Source organism: Triticum urartu, chromosome 6A (genome assembly GCF_056163025.1).
Source record: "Triticum urartu cultivar PI428250 chromosome 6A, HENAU_Tu73, whole genome shotgun sequence".
Taxonomy (NCBI): domain Eukaryota; kingdom Viridiplantae; phylum Streptophyta; class Magnoliopsida; order Poales; family Poaceae; genus Triticum; species Triticum urartu.
Genome location: NC_141878.1, coordinates 566041475 through 566055441, shown reverse-complemented (window position 1 = coordinate 566055441; position 13967 = coordinate 566041475). Strand labels below are relative to the sequence as shown.

General features: G+C 51.0%; 1 protein-coding gene and 3 pseudogenes across 2 annotated transcripts; all 4 read right to left on the bottom strand.

Moving 5' to 3' along the window:
• Window positions 1-1556: 1556 nt before the first annotated feature.
• On the bottom strand, window positions 1557-2617 carry LOC147966376 (uncharacterized; annotated as a pseudogene).
• Window positions 2618-3811: 1194 nt separating this feature from the next.
• On the bottom strand, window positions 3812-5142 carry LOC147966375 (cytochrome c oxidase copper chaperone 2 pseudogene; annotated as a pseudogene). Its single transcript, XR_015607736.1, has 2 exons — window positions 4960-5142; window positions 3812-4244 (listed from the first exon to the last, which is right to left on the bottom strand). The product of XR_015607736.1 is annotated as a cytochrome c oxidase copper chaperone 2 pseudogene (transcript).
• A 3320-nt stretch (window positions 5143-8462) lies between these two features.
• On the bottom strand, window positions 8463-9329 carry LOC147966374 (uncharacterized; annotated as a pseudogene).
• A 2440-nt stretch (window positions 9330-11769) lies between these two features.
• LOC125516954 (uncharacterized) lies at window positions 11770-13391 on the bottom strand. The gene is made up of 3 exons (XM_048682208.2): window positions 13238-13391; window positions 12551-12786; window positions 11770-12447 (listed from the first exon to the last, which is right to left on the bottom strand). The coding sequence occupies exons 1-3, from the start codon at window positions 13389-13391 to the stop codon at window positions 11770-11772; spliced, it is 1068 nt and encodes a 355-aa protein (XP_048538165.2).
• Window positions 13392-13967: the final 576 nt, after the last annotated feature.

Sequence of the window (13967 nt, the reverse complement as noted above, 5' to 3'; positions counted from 1 at the left end):
GTGGTTCTCCTGGCTGGCGAGTTCAGCCCTCGCACGTTCCAGCTCATTGTGGCACAGTTTGTACTAATCATGGGCACAAGTGTTTTCGCTCCGGGGGCAAACAGATGCACTAGATAAGTTGAAAAACAGGTACACCACCCTGCTAGCATGGGCGTAGCAGCGACCACCAATAGGCCCCAAACCTCGTTGTCTACGATCTAACCCCTGAATCCTGACACTAGACATTACAAATGATCCTAACTCGAACTGGCTGACAGCCAGCCGCCGCCGGAGACTAGCTAAATCTGCGTCTACCATAACTAAGCTTGAACAGCTCCGTCGGGGCCGGCCAGGCCGGCCATGGTGCGAAGGGCGTCGACGTTGAGGCGCGTGAGCTTGGCGATGCAGTTGACGTCGTCTTCGGACAGCGGCTCGTCGAAGCGTCGAAGCAGCACCTCCGCCGCCTTAACCGTCATGCGCTCCCTTGGGCCGAGGACACCGTGCTCCTGGACGAGGCGAAGCGTGGCCCGTTGTGCGACCGGCACGGGGGAGTGGTTTGCAGCCTGCCTGGCGCTCTGCCTGACCGGAGCGGACGGGGCCCGTGTCTTTGGAGGGGCGGAGGGGCGGTGGCGCGGCTGCGAGGAGGGGCGGCGGAGCATCAGTGAAGAGCTGTCGGGCTGCGGAGCCATCGATGCCGAGCTGCAGCTGCTGGACCTGGTGAGTGACTGCGCCGAGCTGCGTGGCGATGGTGGCCGTGGGAGGGGTCGTGCGGCATGCTTGGATGGAATCCGCTTGCATGCATGCAGCCGGCCCCCGTTGACCTTGCTGCCAGCCTGGAGAGCGTTGGCGGGCCCACCATCAAACTCGAGAGGGGTTGCCAGCGCGTCGGAGATGGCCGCCTCTAGCTCGCAGCGGCAGTGGTCGACACGCGTGGGTAGGGACAGCTTTGCTGGTTCGCCCTGGAAGAACTCCGCGACCGGGTCCCGGACGCGGCAGGCCCCCGATGGAGGCGGTGGGGGCAGAGGAGGCGGTGGTGGCGGAGGAGTCGGAGACGGCGCGCGACGTAGCGGAAGGGGAGGGGTGACGCGGATGGCCACGTCGCGGCCGCGACAGCTCTTGTCCCGGTGCCTGCTGGTGGGGGTTCTGCTGCGCTTACGGTGCTGCTGCGGCTGGTCCTTCGATGCCGCAAGCGGGCGGCTGGCATGGCCCCGGCCCAACAGCGTGTCCTTCCATGAGCGACGGCTGCCGTGGCCGTCGCCGTTGGGGTCGTCGTGGTCGCGGCGAGCGCCACCCAGCTGCAGGCCCTGGCAACCAGAAGGGGCCACCGCCGGCGACTGCCTCTTGGCGTGGCCCTGCCCATCCTCCACCTGCCGGGTCCAGGCGCTCGGGTAGACGGCTGGGAAAGGGGCGCCGTCGTCAGAGCCCGAGGAGGGGAGCCCGCTCTGGGCGGAGCGGGAGGGGCGCGAGGACGGCGGGGTCCAGTCCTCCACCCTGTCGACGTGGACTAGCATGTCGTGCCTTCATACTCCAGGTGACGGGGCGACTTCACGGCTCGGCGCGAGTGCCCGAGCATGGCCTCAACACGCCCCGCCCCGCGCTTCGCCCGCCAAATGATGCGCCTGGTGGGGATGTTGGCGACGTCCCACACCCACACCCAGCACGCGAAGGTCTTGGTGTGGCCGCGCTCGTGGGTGCGCGTGTCGAGCCGATCGACGATGCACTTGTCGCCAATGATCTTCGCCGCCCCCTCCAGCAACCAGAGTTGCATGGGGACCTTCTCGATGACGACGCGGACATGGAGCGTGAAGTCTTGGAGCACGGTGTGGCCGTCCTCGTGCCATGGCTTGAAGTTGAAGGCGACGCCGTCGACGGTGATGGAGCCGCGGCGGATGGCGTTCTCGTGATGCGCCGGCAGCTTGAAGTAGACGAGGAAGTCTTCAGGGTCGTGGCTTGTCACCCGCAGCAGTTGAGGAGGGATGCGCAGCTGCTCGTCGACGGCCCGCCCGATGGACAGGGGGCTAGCCGCGTGCTGCGGCGATTCCACCATGAGGAGAGCGGCGTGCTTGCGGAACAGGAACTCCTGGTGCTCCATGGCTGGGGTGGAGATGAGCACCTTGTGGCTTGCTCGAGCCCGGCGGGAGGGATCGACATGGCGGTGCAAACGCTCCATGGAAGCCGGCGGGGAGGGGAAGCGCAGCCTCCCGTGCACTGGCCCTCTACCCCGTGGTGACCGCGGCTTGGAGCCGCCGCCCCCCTTTCTACCTAGCAACTAGCGCTTCTGCGGGCACTCTCTACCGTAGTGGCCAGGCTGCTTGCAGACTATGCATCTTAGCGGATCCCTACAATCTATCCGGCGATGCTCGGTGCTGAGGCAGCGGAAACAGAGGCCGTCGAAGCGGCTTAAAAAGGCAGCACGCCCATCCCGGCCATTAATGGCGGCGTCCCTCGGCGAGCGGCGCGGCCGGTGGCGCCCGTCGCGCAGCAGTAAACTCCTCGCTGCCTTTCGTGCAGCAGCACGCTCTTTCTTGGACTTGACCACCGTCCATCCATCTCCATCTCCAGAAGGGGAAAGGGAGGCCGAGGGTGAGGGCCTTACCACGATGGATTTGAGCTTGGGCTGGCCCCCGAGGGGATCCATCGCTCGGACCGCTGGAGGGGACGGGGGCGCCAGGTTGGAGCACTTGCCCCTCAGCAGGATTTGCGGCGGGGGGCGGAGTGGACGGATGACGCCTGGCGATGCAGCGTTGAGACCGGGGCCGAGGGAGGACCGCTGGGGCGAAGCAGATCTGAGCTGGCCGCAGCCATATATAACATTTTTGGGTCATGTAAGATTTTGATTGTTGAAATCTAGTAATTTTCATGTGCCTCTGGATGTGATGCAGCTCAAGACTCGCTGCAGTTCTTGATCAGCTTGATGTTGCGGTTCCCACAGTACCGGCACCGGGACTTCTACATTGCCGGAGAAAGCTACGCCGGTGAGTGTGTGTAGCATTGGGAACCCAGTATGGTAGCTTTCCTTCCATTGTTCTGGCTTTCAGAGCAGAGCGCCAGAAGAAGAAAATCTATGATTACCGTCACAGTAGCACAATGACAGGAAGTATTACCAGTGTCACCTGGCAAGTAACTTTCATTCAGTTCCTTTTATCTCCAGGCCACTACGTGCCCCAGTTGGAAGGAAGATCGTCGAGTACAACAAGGTTCACCGAATCCCTTCATCAACCTGGAGGGAATCCTTGTGAGCACCACACTCAAAAGCTCTGCTGCAGCATTCCGCAGTGGGTGGATCGCATTCTCATGTCAACTTTTATGTCTCTGTGGATTGTGATGATGTACTACTCAGGTGGGGAAGGCGGTGACCGACAACTACCACGACAACATCGGCGCGGTGACCTACTGGTGGATGCACGCCATGATCTCCGGCGGCACCTACAGGGCCATCCTCAAGCTCTGCAGCGTGATGCCTAGCTAAGGGTCTGAAAACTGTTGTAAGATGGATGGAGAGAGTGATGTAGAGTGCTCAGAAGTAGTAGAAAATAACTACTAGTTCATAGGTGAGGAGTGATTGTTTTGGTGCTGAGGAAAAGGATGAGAAGAGAACAAGGGTGATTATGCCATGGAAACCATGGGCATTTGCAGCAACGAGCAAATAAACTTGGAAGTCTATATTCTTGATGTTGTCTTGTCAGTTTTCACTGAAATTTCCATATCAAGAATATTGTACTCCGGTACTATCAAATTTCCACATCAGGAATATTGTATCTTCCATGCCAAACAAAGCAGAGATGGACAAAAAATAATAACACCAAGAAAATTTCTCATGTAGTATCAGTAATTTATTTCCCATGGAAACAGGCATCAAGCTCGCTAACCATTAAACCATACAGGCACAGCATTGAAAAACAAGACAACTCCTCTGACGGAATCTCAAATAGCATGTTCTGCAACATCCATGATCAGGGTACAAGAGAAGAATCAGACTTTGAAGCCCTCGGCACGGAGGCATTGCTTGTGAGCCTCGATCCACTTGGTGCACGCAGACTCCCCGTACTCGACGATGCACTCGTCTCTCAGCCTCTTGGTGTCGGGGCAAGCGCAGCATATCTTCTTCTTGGGCTTGGAGTCAGTGGCAGGAGCTGGGGCTTCGTTCACAATGGAGCAAGCAGCTGGAGCTGGTGGGCCTTCGTTCACAATGGAGCACACAGGTGCCTGCACGGGCGTTGGGGCTTCCGTGCTACCCATTTCAGCAGCAGCAACTCGGGTATGACCTGCAAATTGGGGGGCGGGGAAAAGAGAAAATTCACTTCAGTCTCCATTGATTTTTTTTTTTAGAACGAAGGCTCGCGAAGAGCCCGGCTTTGAATTAACAAAGCCATCAACCGGCCAGGAATTACAGCAGACAAACCAACTTACAACGGTCAGAACGATACAACGGGGAACACTGGAAAGACTACTCACTACAACCTCCACAAGCCACAAAAGATTACAGCTAGTAAAGGCCGAGCACTCCACACTAGGATCATATGTAGCAGAAATATTATGTTGTCCTCTGAACTTGCTGACGAACAAAAACTGATAATATTTCCCGCAAATTTTATCTGATCATTTCGGTGCAGCAAATGGACGCAACAGGGAGATGAGATAATAACCTGATCTCATGCACCAAGGTGCAAGCGTCAAGCCTCCGGATTAAATTCCAGATCTTGATGATAACTACTCCTACAGTATGAGAAATCGGCTATCTGAATTTCTTTTCAGAAACCGCCCGCCTGAAGGCCTAAACCATGGAGCAAATCTTGCTCCGCTACTCGAATGAGCAGAGATAACCACGAAGATCCTGCTCCGCTACTCGAAGGCCTAAATCAACACAAAAAAGCGAACAACAAAAAGACTAAACCGAGTATATTTGCAGAGCCCGCACGGACGCCCGACCGCGGGGACTAAACAGAGATGCGTGCGGGGATCGAAGCCGGAGAAACTTGCCTGGACGGAAACGAGGAAGTAGATTGTTGAAGGGGGGAAGCGCCGCTGCCGACTGTCGTCTTGGTGTGTGCGCCGCGGGCGGTCGGTCCGGCTCCGGCGGGTGGGTTTTATGTGTCGACGGCGGCCGCGCGGTGGCCGTCCGTGCCTCTTTTTCTTCTTCTTCTTCTTGGGGCTTAAGAAAGAAACACGTAGGTGGGTAAGGAAGGGAGGCAAAAGGCCGTGCCGGACGGGCCCGGCCCGGCAGGAGGCCACGCTTCCCGTTTTTTTTCCTTGACAGTGCACACTTCCTGTATACTTTTCTCTTCGCTGTCCGGAATACTTTTGTTAAATATGAGCGAATTTCTGTTTAAAATTATTAACTTTATGGTGGATCTAGTGACATCTGTTAAAGCAGAACAATGTGATGAACTCACGGAGCTAATTAGCACAACGTTGGAAGGGAAATAAACTTCGGTTCCCGGTTGTAGATAAACCTATATCGGGATTTTTTTAATAACTAAATAAAAAGTCAAAATATGTAAGAACTATTTTTAGAATAAACTTGACTTACTTTTGCACTAGTGTATAATTTTTCACGAAAAAAAACCAACGTTGACTTCACAGCGAAAAAGACCAAATTCATTTGCTATTATAGGTCACTATTCACGCTATTTTGGCCAAAAATTTCTCTTTTTTAAAAAGAGGTCAAAGGGCGATTTTCTTTTTGTGGAATTTTTCTCACGAGTACAATGGAGGGTCAAGTTTATGTCAAAAAATATTTTCAGAATTTTTTGACTTTTTGTTGAATTACTAATTTTTTTCCATATAAGGTGTAGATGTTTCCATAGACCAAACGTCCGCCTCCAACGTTCGAGAATGATTGATGCTGACAGTGGGTTGTGCTGGCATCTGTGCATCTCTCCGACAAACTAACATACGCAAGACGGAGGACTCATCGACCCAACCAAAATGTTGATGATACAGTAGCGGTGTCACTAATAGAAAAGGCAGACGCGGACAACTTATTGACCCAAAACGTTGCTGATGCAGCAGCCGAGTCACTGATAGAAAAGAGGCCAGATGTGTTTGTTGAGCGATCATCAGTTGGTTCTACAAAACCATGTCTATCGGGTCGTGGACTTGGCGCAATTCCAGAGTATGCCATCCTTGTTTCCCAGCATCGGTGGATGTTAAACAAGAGTGCATCAAGCCACAGTTGCAGTAATCAGAAATGCCACAGCTCTGCATGGTTCGGTTGACACAATGGGTCTGGATATCAAACCTTCTGTGCTTACTTCTGAGAATAGCTCAGAGGTGCACTTGGGTGAAAATTGTACAGTCCGGTCGCGGTGCCAAAACGTTGGTTTTAACCAAATAGGTTTCAATTCAAACCGAGTCTACATGCAGTTGTTGTTCGACAAAGCCTCTGAATGCTCATCTCTAAAATATATCATATTGCTAAGTGTAGGCCTACATTTATCTCTAACTTCCCTGCTGCAGCTACATCTTCTATTGGCTTTCACCCATGGATCAATCACATCAACAAACCAAGAACATATGCAGTAAAAAGAGCTTCTAGGAAAGGACTGGTATCGCGCCTTCCTTTCATTTTCTTTATTTATCAACATTTTGACATTTAAAACCATGGACTCGTGTTGCTTATATATATATATATATATATATATATATATATATATATATATATATATATATATATATATATATAGCCGCAACCTAAACTCAACCGCTGACTCGTAACTAGGCTTGGTGAACTAATTAAGCCGACCCGAACACAAACCAATGCTATGGCATGCAAGCCATGCATACGCATGTACACGGACACTTACCAAAATTAATCGGCAAGGTTATTTCAGCGTGGCTTTCAGGTTTATACACTTTAGTCTTTTTGTTGTTCTCTGCTTATTTGTGTTGATTGGAGGTTCTTCGGTGCTTAGTAGTAGAAGGTTGTTTTCTCTGATGAGAGCATCCTAGAGATAGCCAGATATCTGAGGATGTATGTTGTCGTTCTTAGTGTGGTTGTTTGTTGCATCAGTAAGTGTCACAAAATTAAAGTGGTAGGTTGGATGATGTATAACTCCATTTGGGTAATGAAAATGGGGGCCGTATAGCCCCTTCTATCAAAAAAAAAAAAACCCGTCAAGCTTGATCACCGTTCTACTAATCCTAACCAGACTTAAACACGAACTATACTTATTAGTACGTCCAGTTTAACCTAATTGATCTGCTCGCGGAATGGCTTATCCCATAGCTACATGAATTAGGTTGATGCAGAGGCCGAGGTCATGCTCCTTTTTAAAAAATCTACGCGGATTAGATTAGATTAAGCTAACAGTCTCCGCGCCCTCCTTAGGCTACTTCTCTTCTTCTCCTTAATCTCATGCCGAGCTCTACCATAGCATTCTCGTCGATCTCATCATCGAAAGAGGGAGAAAAGCATGTCGGTGAACCCATGCTGGCCTCCCGCGGCCTCGCGGCGCCACGACCGCGCGACAATCTTGAGGCTGAGGCTCGTTGCCCATCTTGTGCTCATCGTTGATGGGCGTGCGGAGCCAGGGAGCAGGGTCGTTGTCGTCCGGGTAAAGAGATGAGAGGAGGTAGGTTGTCATGAACTGGCAATATCATGCCGCTAGAGAGGAAGGGGGGTAAATATGTCATTTGGTATAATGCCAACATCCCAAGAGGAAGAGAGGGATGAGATGGGGACCCAGTAGGATAGACCACGGGGGAAAACAATTGATGAATCACCTTTTTGAGGGTTGATGGGCAAAATGTGAGTTGACTATATTATTATAGTTGAGACCCAGGAGGATAGGCACTGAAAGAAAAAACAGTAAAAAAGAAAATTAAGCATGAAAGTAGGTTAAAATTTTAAAACTAAGTTGGCAACATCATTTTCTTATTTTTAACAAAAAGACCCGCATTTATTAGGAAGGTTTAAAAGAGTTACAAAGCACACTAAACATAAAAATTACATCGAGTACCCTACACCATCAAACTACCACTACCGCTGTCGGAATGAGTCATCGACGATCCATTGTTGCTGCTCCAGTCTAACCTTGTCGATGACAGTTATAAAATCTTAGTGCACGTACCTCTAAGTACCAAAATGTCCAGAGTTGCAACCGTCACCATCAAACCTTGAAATGATCTAAAGTGTCTCACACAAATCTGGCTGTCCGCTCGGACGGCGAGAAAGCCTAGCCTCGCCACCCAAGAAGACAACAAGAATCTACGCCAAAGCTTGATCCATTCCGCTAAGGTGGAAAAAAAATTGAGTAGAATTGGAGCCCCACACCACCGGTCGCCCGAGCAGGGTATCTTTGCCTACTTGCCTAGTCTGTTCTGAGTTGGCTACATTATTACATCAGAACCAAAATGGCGTGAGCTTAGGGGTAGCATGTAGTCGCCGAGTTGGCGCTCCAGCAGGAGCAGCTCCCGGGAGAGCTGAACAGCCATGAAACTGAGAATGCTGCGTCGCTGCTTCTTGGTGTTGTCGTGATTGGTTACCCAGAGGCAAAACCTACCACCTCCATAGTACCCGACCTGGGCCATTTGCCCGCATGTTCCATATCCAGCGCGCCACAGCTGCTTAGCAGGACATGCTTCCGGCCAGGTCGCGACGACCGTTGGCGGACTGGCGTCCATGTCGACGGCGCAGAAGGGATTCTCATTGTCATACTTATCTAAAGCACGGAAGCCGAAGAGCAGCCGCCGGCCGGTGCCGAGGAAGTCCGAAACTAGCACGCCCCTCCGGTAGATGGGCAGCTCCCAGGCACCCTCCGCGCGCCACCGGCGGCGCGCCGTGTGATAGGAGTAGGTGCCCTGGTACCGCACGGAGACCCAGACGCGCGCACCCGACACAAAGTAGGCCTTGACTTCCGCCGGGCGTCCGGGACGGCGCTCCAGGCCCAGCGGCTGCCGTCGCCAGGGCTCGGCTGCTGCTGGAGAGCCTCGAACCGGGGTCCCGAGTCGTATTCGGGGTAGGCGGTGATGGCGAAGAACATGCGGCAGCGCACGGGGACTAGGAAGAACACGAAACGCTTAGGGGAGATCATGTCGGGGCCGCGGGTGAAGGCGGCGCCGTCGTAGAGCAGGGTCCGTCCGTTGGCGCCGATGCCGGCAATGAGGTCGCCGCACGGAGAGTCCGAGAACACCATATACTCATTGAAGTGGATTCTCCTAAAGCAGGCGACGGGGTCGGGCAGGCTGAGCAGCGGCGGCGGCGGGCAGTCGACGTCGGGCTGGGGTTGCGGTTTCTCCTGGGAGGAGAAGAGACAGTTGAGGTCGAGGCTGAAGAGGAGGTAGCCTCCTTCACCGTCGTCCGGCGCCGCCACAAACAGTCGGGTGCGGTAGCGCTGCACGGCGGCCATGGCTCGATCGATCGACTCCACGGTCAATCGAACTATCTGCAAACAATATATAAATCGTTTCTTTCCAGAGTCCGCCTCCGGATTGGACACAAAATAGTTGGCATAATTATGGAAGAACTACTAGGATTAGGATCCCTATATATCGTACGTTCAGTCGGACCAGCGCGACGCCAATCAACTAGTCTCGTTGGATTAGCGCTTTAAACGTGGACCCTCTCGCATAAGATAATACAAACACAATGACATCAATTCGCAGCCAATGTGGTGGCCGTGGTTGGATCAAGCGCATGAATCTTGGTGCAGAATGAAGCGTCAAGATAAACAAACACAATAATCACACACCCGAAATCCGTCTCTTTTTTACTCCGAAAGGAGATGAGTACATATAGATCAACTTTTTTTTTTACAAAGGGTTGATTTCGTAGACACAAAATAAAGCATCAACATAATACAAACAAAATGAGCACACAACCGGCCTCTACATAGATAGGATGCACACGACCAACACAAACACACATAAAAAACAGGCCGACAAATAACAACATTGTAAAAGATCAAGGTTATGCCTAAGCGAGGGAAAGGAGGAAAGTCCGAAGCGATCAAATCCGCGATCAACAAACTACATCAATGATCATATCCGCACCAAACATCTCATGACACCATAAGTATGACAAGATTTTTCAATGGTAATGCCTTCAGAAAGGGAGCGATGCTTAAACGTTGTTGTCACATGGATCCAATTATCAAAGGCCAGATTCTAGGTTCTCACCCTGAAGAACCAATTTGAGCATATCCGAACAATGCCTTCAAAAAGGTAATGCCGTAAAAAACATCATCATTATCGGGTATGACCTAGGTTTTCACCCTGGAGCTCGAGACCGGGTGCACGAGTAGCATCGACCTCGAAGTCCATCATGTGTTACCGCAATCACTTTTCTATGATCCCAACATCTACATGCGATGACCCGCCACCGTTGCACAATTATTGACACTGCGTCAAGCCGTGGTCCATAGACTGCATCTCATGGACGAAGGCAAACACCAGATCTGGAGGGAGAAACCCACATGAAAACCTTTTGGTAATCACCACATTCCGCAGCGAGGCCGCCGCTGTAGGCTGGAGTGATCACCATGCATACGGATCAACAACGATGATGAAGAACACCACTTCTGATTGTTGTCTTGCCGGAGAGACCCCTATTGAGGCCCATCGGCCCCGAGGCCGACATGGCTGGATCTAGGAGTACAAAAGGCAGATTTTTCGGCGAACAGGAACCAAGGCGCCACGGACCTCCTCGCTGCAGCACCCATGACCCCAAGCCCACCATCCTGATAGCACCAGCAAGGGGCACCGTAGTCTGCTAGCCACGAATCTCGAGCAGAGCCACCTCATCGGATCAGCAGGGCGGCGCCGCCCAACCGGGGGAAGCCCCGCGATCCACATGCCTTCGATCTTGTTACTGCACCTCCGGAGGACGATCTCTTGCGGGCACACGCGAGCAACATGGGACATCGTGCAGGGGGGCATTGACCTCGATGCCTGTGCGGCCAAGGTTGTCGGCCAGAACCAGAAGCTCCCGCTAGCTGCGAAGCCAGCGATGCACCACCACCTGTCGCCGCCACCATGATTTCGGAGCCCCCCGCGGGGTGATGGCGCGACCAGATCCTCACCGCAACCATCACCGGTGGCCCCGTGGCGCTGGCGATGGGCAATGATCCCCCCCTCCTAGTCGCTCCTACAGGAGAGACGCAGGGCCGGTCGGGTAACCTATACGGCTGTCGCCAATGCAGTTCACCTGAATGTCCAAAAACGTCATCTGCCAACCAGATCTGAAGATGTAGTACTACAAATGTAGCATTCTTCATTTCCCATAATTAGGTAGAAAAACAACGCATGCATATGCCAGCAAGATAAAGCTAGACAACTTCAGTAATTAATCATGATAAGTGCCATCATACAACATTTTATTGAATGTGCAAAGAAAGAACAATTCACGGAAATTACAATATAACTTGATAAGCAGCAAATTAATTAAGTAGCTTGGTGCCATCCCTGCAAAAGTTTCGTGAAAAAAAGACGTCTCCCCTTTTGCATTATACAAGGGCTATCTGACGTGCCTGAATCGCTTGTTAAACAAGATTGCTTGATTGATTTCTTAGTTAAGGCACATGTTGTGCCACACGCCCTAATTTGAGTAGAGGTTGAGTAGCATTAGCACACAATCTATGCAAATGGTCATGCATATGTGGCATTTACACACAACATAACCTAGACTTTACAGTCTGTACACAAATAGTTGGTCAAATTACATAGCTAACAAATACAGATATACTAGCAACCTCTAATAAGCTAGTACATGTAAATTAGAGTAGGGGTTTGCTTGGTATTCTGTTGATTTGCTCTCTCCTTTTAGTCTTCCCCGACTGATATCTTCTAGCTTCAAACAAGATTCCCTCTGCGGCTTCCATCATCCACGATTAAACACCTTTCCGTAGGGACAAGAGACCAAGCAACAGTAATCAACACCTCGGCGCCATCAAGGGCACATTTCTCCTGGCTTATGTTGCAAAATTTGGTCATGAAACTAACATGACCCCGTGTAGCAATATCACCAGATTTGGAGTAGGCTTGTATCTCAACGCCCAATTCTCCTCTAGTTCCTACAGAGACAACTTGCCTCCACACATGCAGGTGACCATCAAAACCTTTCGGTTTTGCTCCATCTTTTGAATCAAGCAGCACAATTTGGCTAGACGAGGAATTAATAATACGGGCGAGTCCAGCATCAGTGCACACAATTTCACCTGATAGCGAGGAGCAAGCAACTCGTGCGCCATGTTCAAAAGGCCATGACCCCTTCACAACTTGGATACCCAAGATAGTGTCCTGGACCGTTTGAGCAACTCGCTGCAGACATAACTCAAGTGTGCACCGAGAGTTCTTATAGCAAACTGTAGATACACCATGACCAAATCCTCCACTGCAATCACGTGCACATCTGATCAATGCTTCATCTTGAGACTGTGTTGTACCTTTTATTTTTAGTTGGATTTCAAATTCAACCGTGTCCGAACACACAATTGCACGGGTTGGGCCAGTCAATCGCAAAAAAGGATCCTGCAAGCACCACCAGTCAATATATTTTAATCAACAAGAGAGGACTAAGGTAGGGGGGCACACAATCTCAAAAGGAAAATCAAAAGATAGTAGCAATACTTACATCCTGTTTCAATTCCTGGGCCTGGCTCCTAATGCAGGAGAAGAGAATGTTGCGGTTGTGATCCACGATGTCACGGGCAGCAACCACGCCATACACTGACAATGGCCACTTAAAGCCACCAGCTATTTCCACGAGCTTGATGGAGAAGATCTGCAAGGTCTCCGGGGTTGACCCGGCACTATTGGTTGGGATGCGTCCGGGGGTGTGGTGTATATATTGCATGGAAGTCAGTGCAGCTATAGAAAGGTGAAGCATGCATTAGACACGTTAATATTAGACAATATATTAATTGCATTGCACACTAATACAATATTTGACAAGGTCTTAATTGCATTGCACACTAATATTTGACAAGATCTCAATCGCATGCTGACATTAGATATGATATAATTAATTGGTTAGCGCTAGCATGCATATTGGGTTGTGCGAGGGAGGTCATGCCTATGTGATTGAGGCAATGACGTGTGTGAAGTTGTGGCGGAACATTGAATATAAACTCTTAGATTGGATGACAAACCAAGTAAGCAATGCCAACTTTTAGATTTAATTACCCGCAAAAAAAAAACTCTTAGATTTAATTAGAAGGACTACTACATCATAGGGTGTGGGTTGTTGTGGGTAATTTTGTTAGCCATGATCTATCTATAGCTAAACCAAACAATGCGATATGTTAGTTACTATACTCACTTTGGTCTATGAAGAAACCGCAGGTTCTGCTCCATGCAGACTCCCAGTAACTAATGTAGGAAGCGAATCTCTCCGCCTCATGAGCCATCTCCTCGTCGGCACCGTCCGGACGCATGGGCGTTTGCGTCTCCGTACTCGCTGGTTTGCCCTCCATCATCTCACTCCACTGATCGATCGCGCACAAAACTGCTTACTCCCAGGGCCCTGGGAGATCGTCTCACTGGTCGATCGAATACACAAAACTGAGGCGGCAGCGGCGGCGCTGGCGAGAGGATACACGTGCTCTTCTTCTTTGACTCGTAAGTACTTATAGGTGCGAGCTGCAGAGCTGGGGTCACCTCGATGGGACTTGGAGTCGGGGTCGGCTACAAACTTATTTGGAGCCCGGCCGGTTCGGTTGATTTTAGCTTCCTTTTTTCGTGGAATAGACACCCTCTGACCGAATCTACTCCGGTGTCTGGAGTCAGTTATAGGCGCAAGCTAGGTTCTTCTCGACCGGAGTCCGAGTCGGTTACAATCTGGAGGCTGGTTAGTTTGATTTTATTTTCTTTTCATATCGTAATTTTTTTTTTTGGAAAAACCGCCAGACCCACAAGCATGCGTACGTACAGTATATGTCACACCCGCGCCAATTCGGGGAAAAGAAAGATGCCCGCACCAAGCGAACTGAAATCTCCCAGGGCCCAAACCACACCACCATAGACACAGATTCATCTACAACCAGCCACCC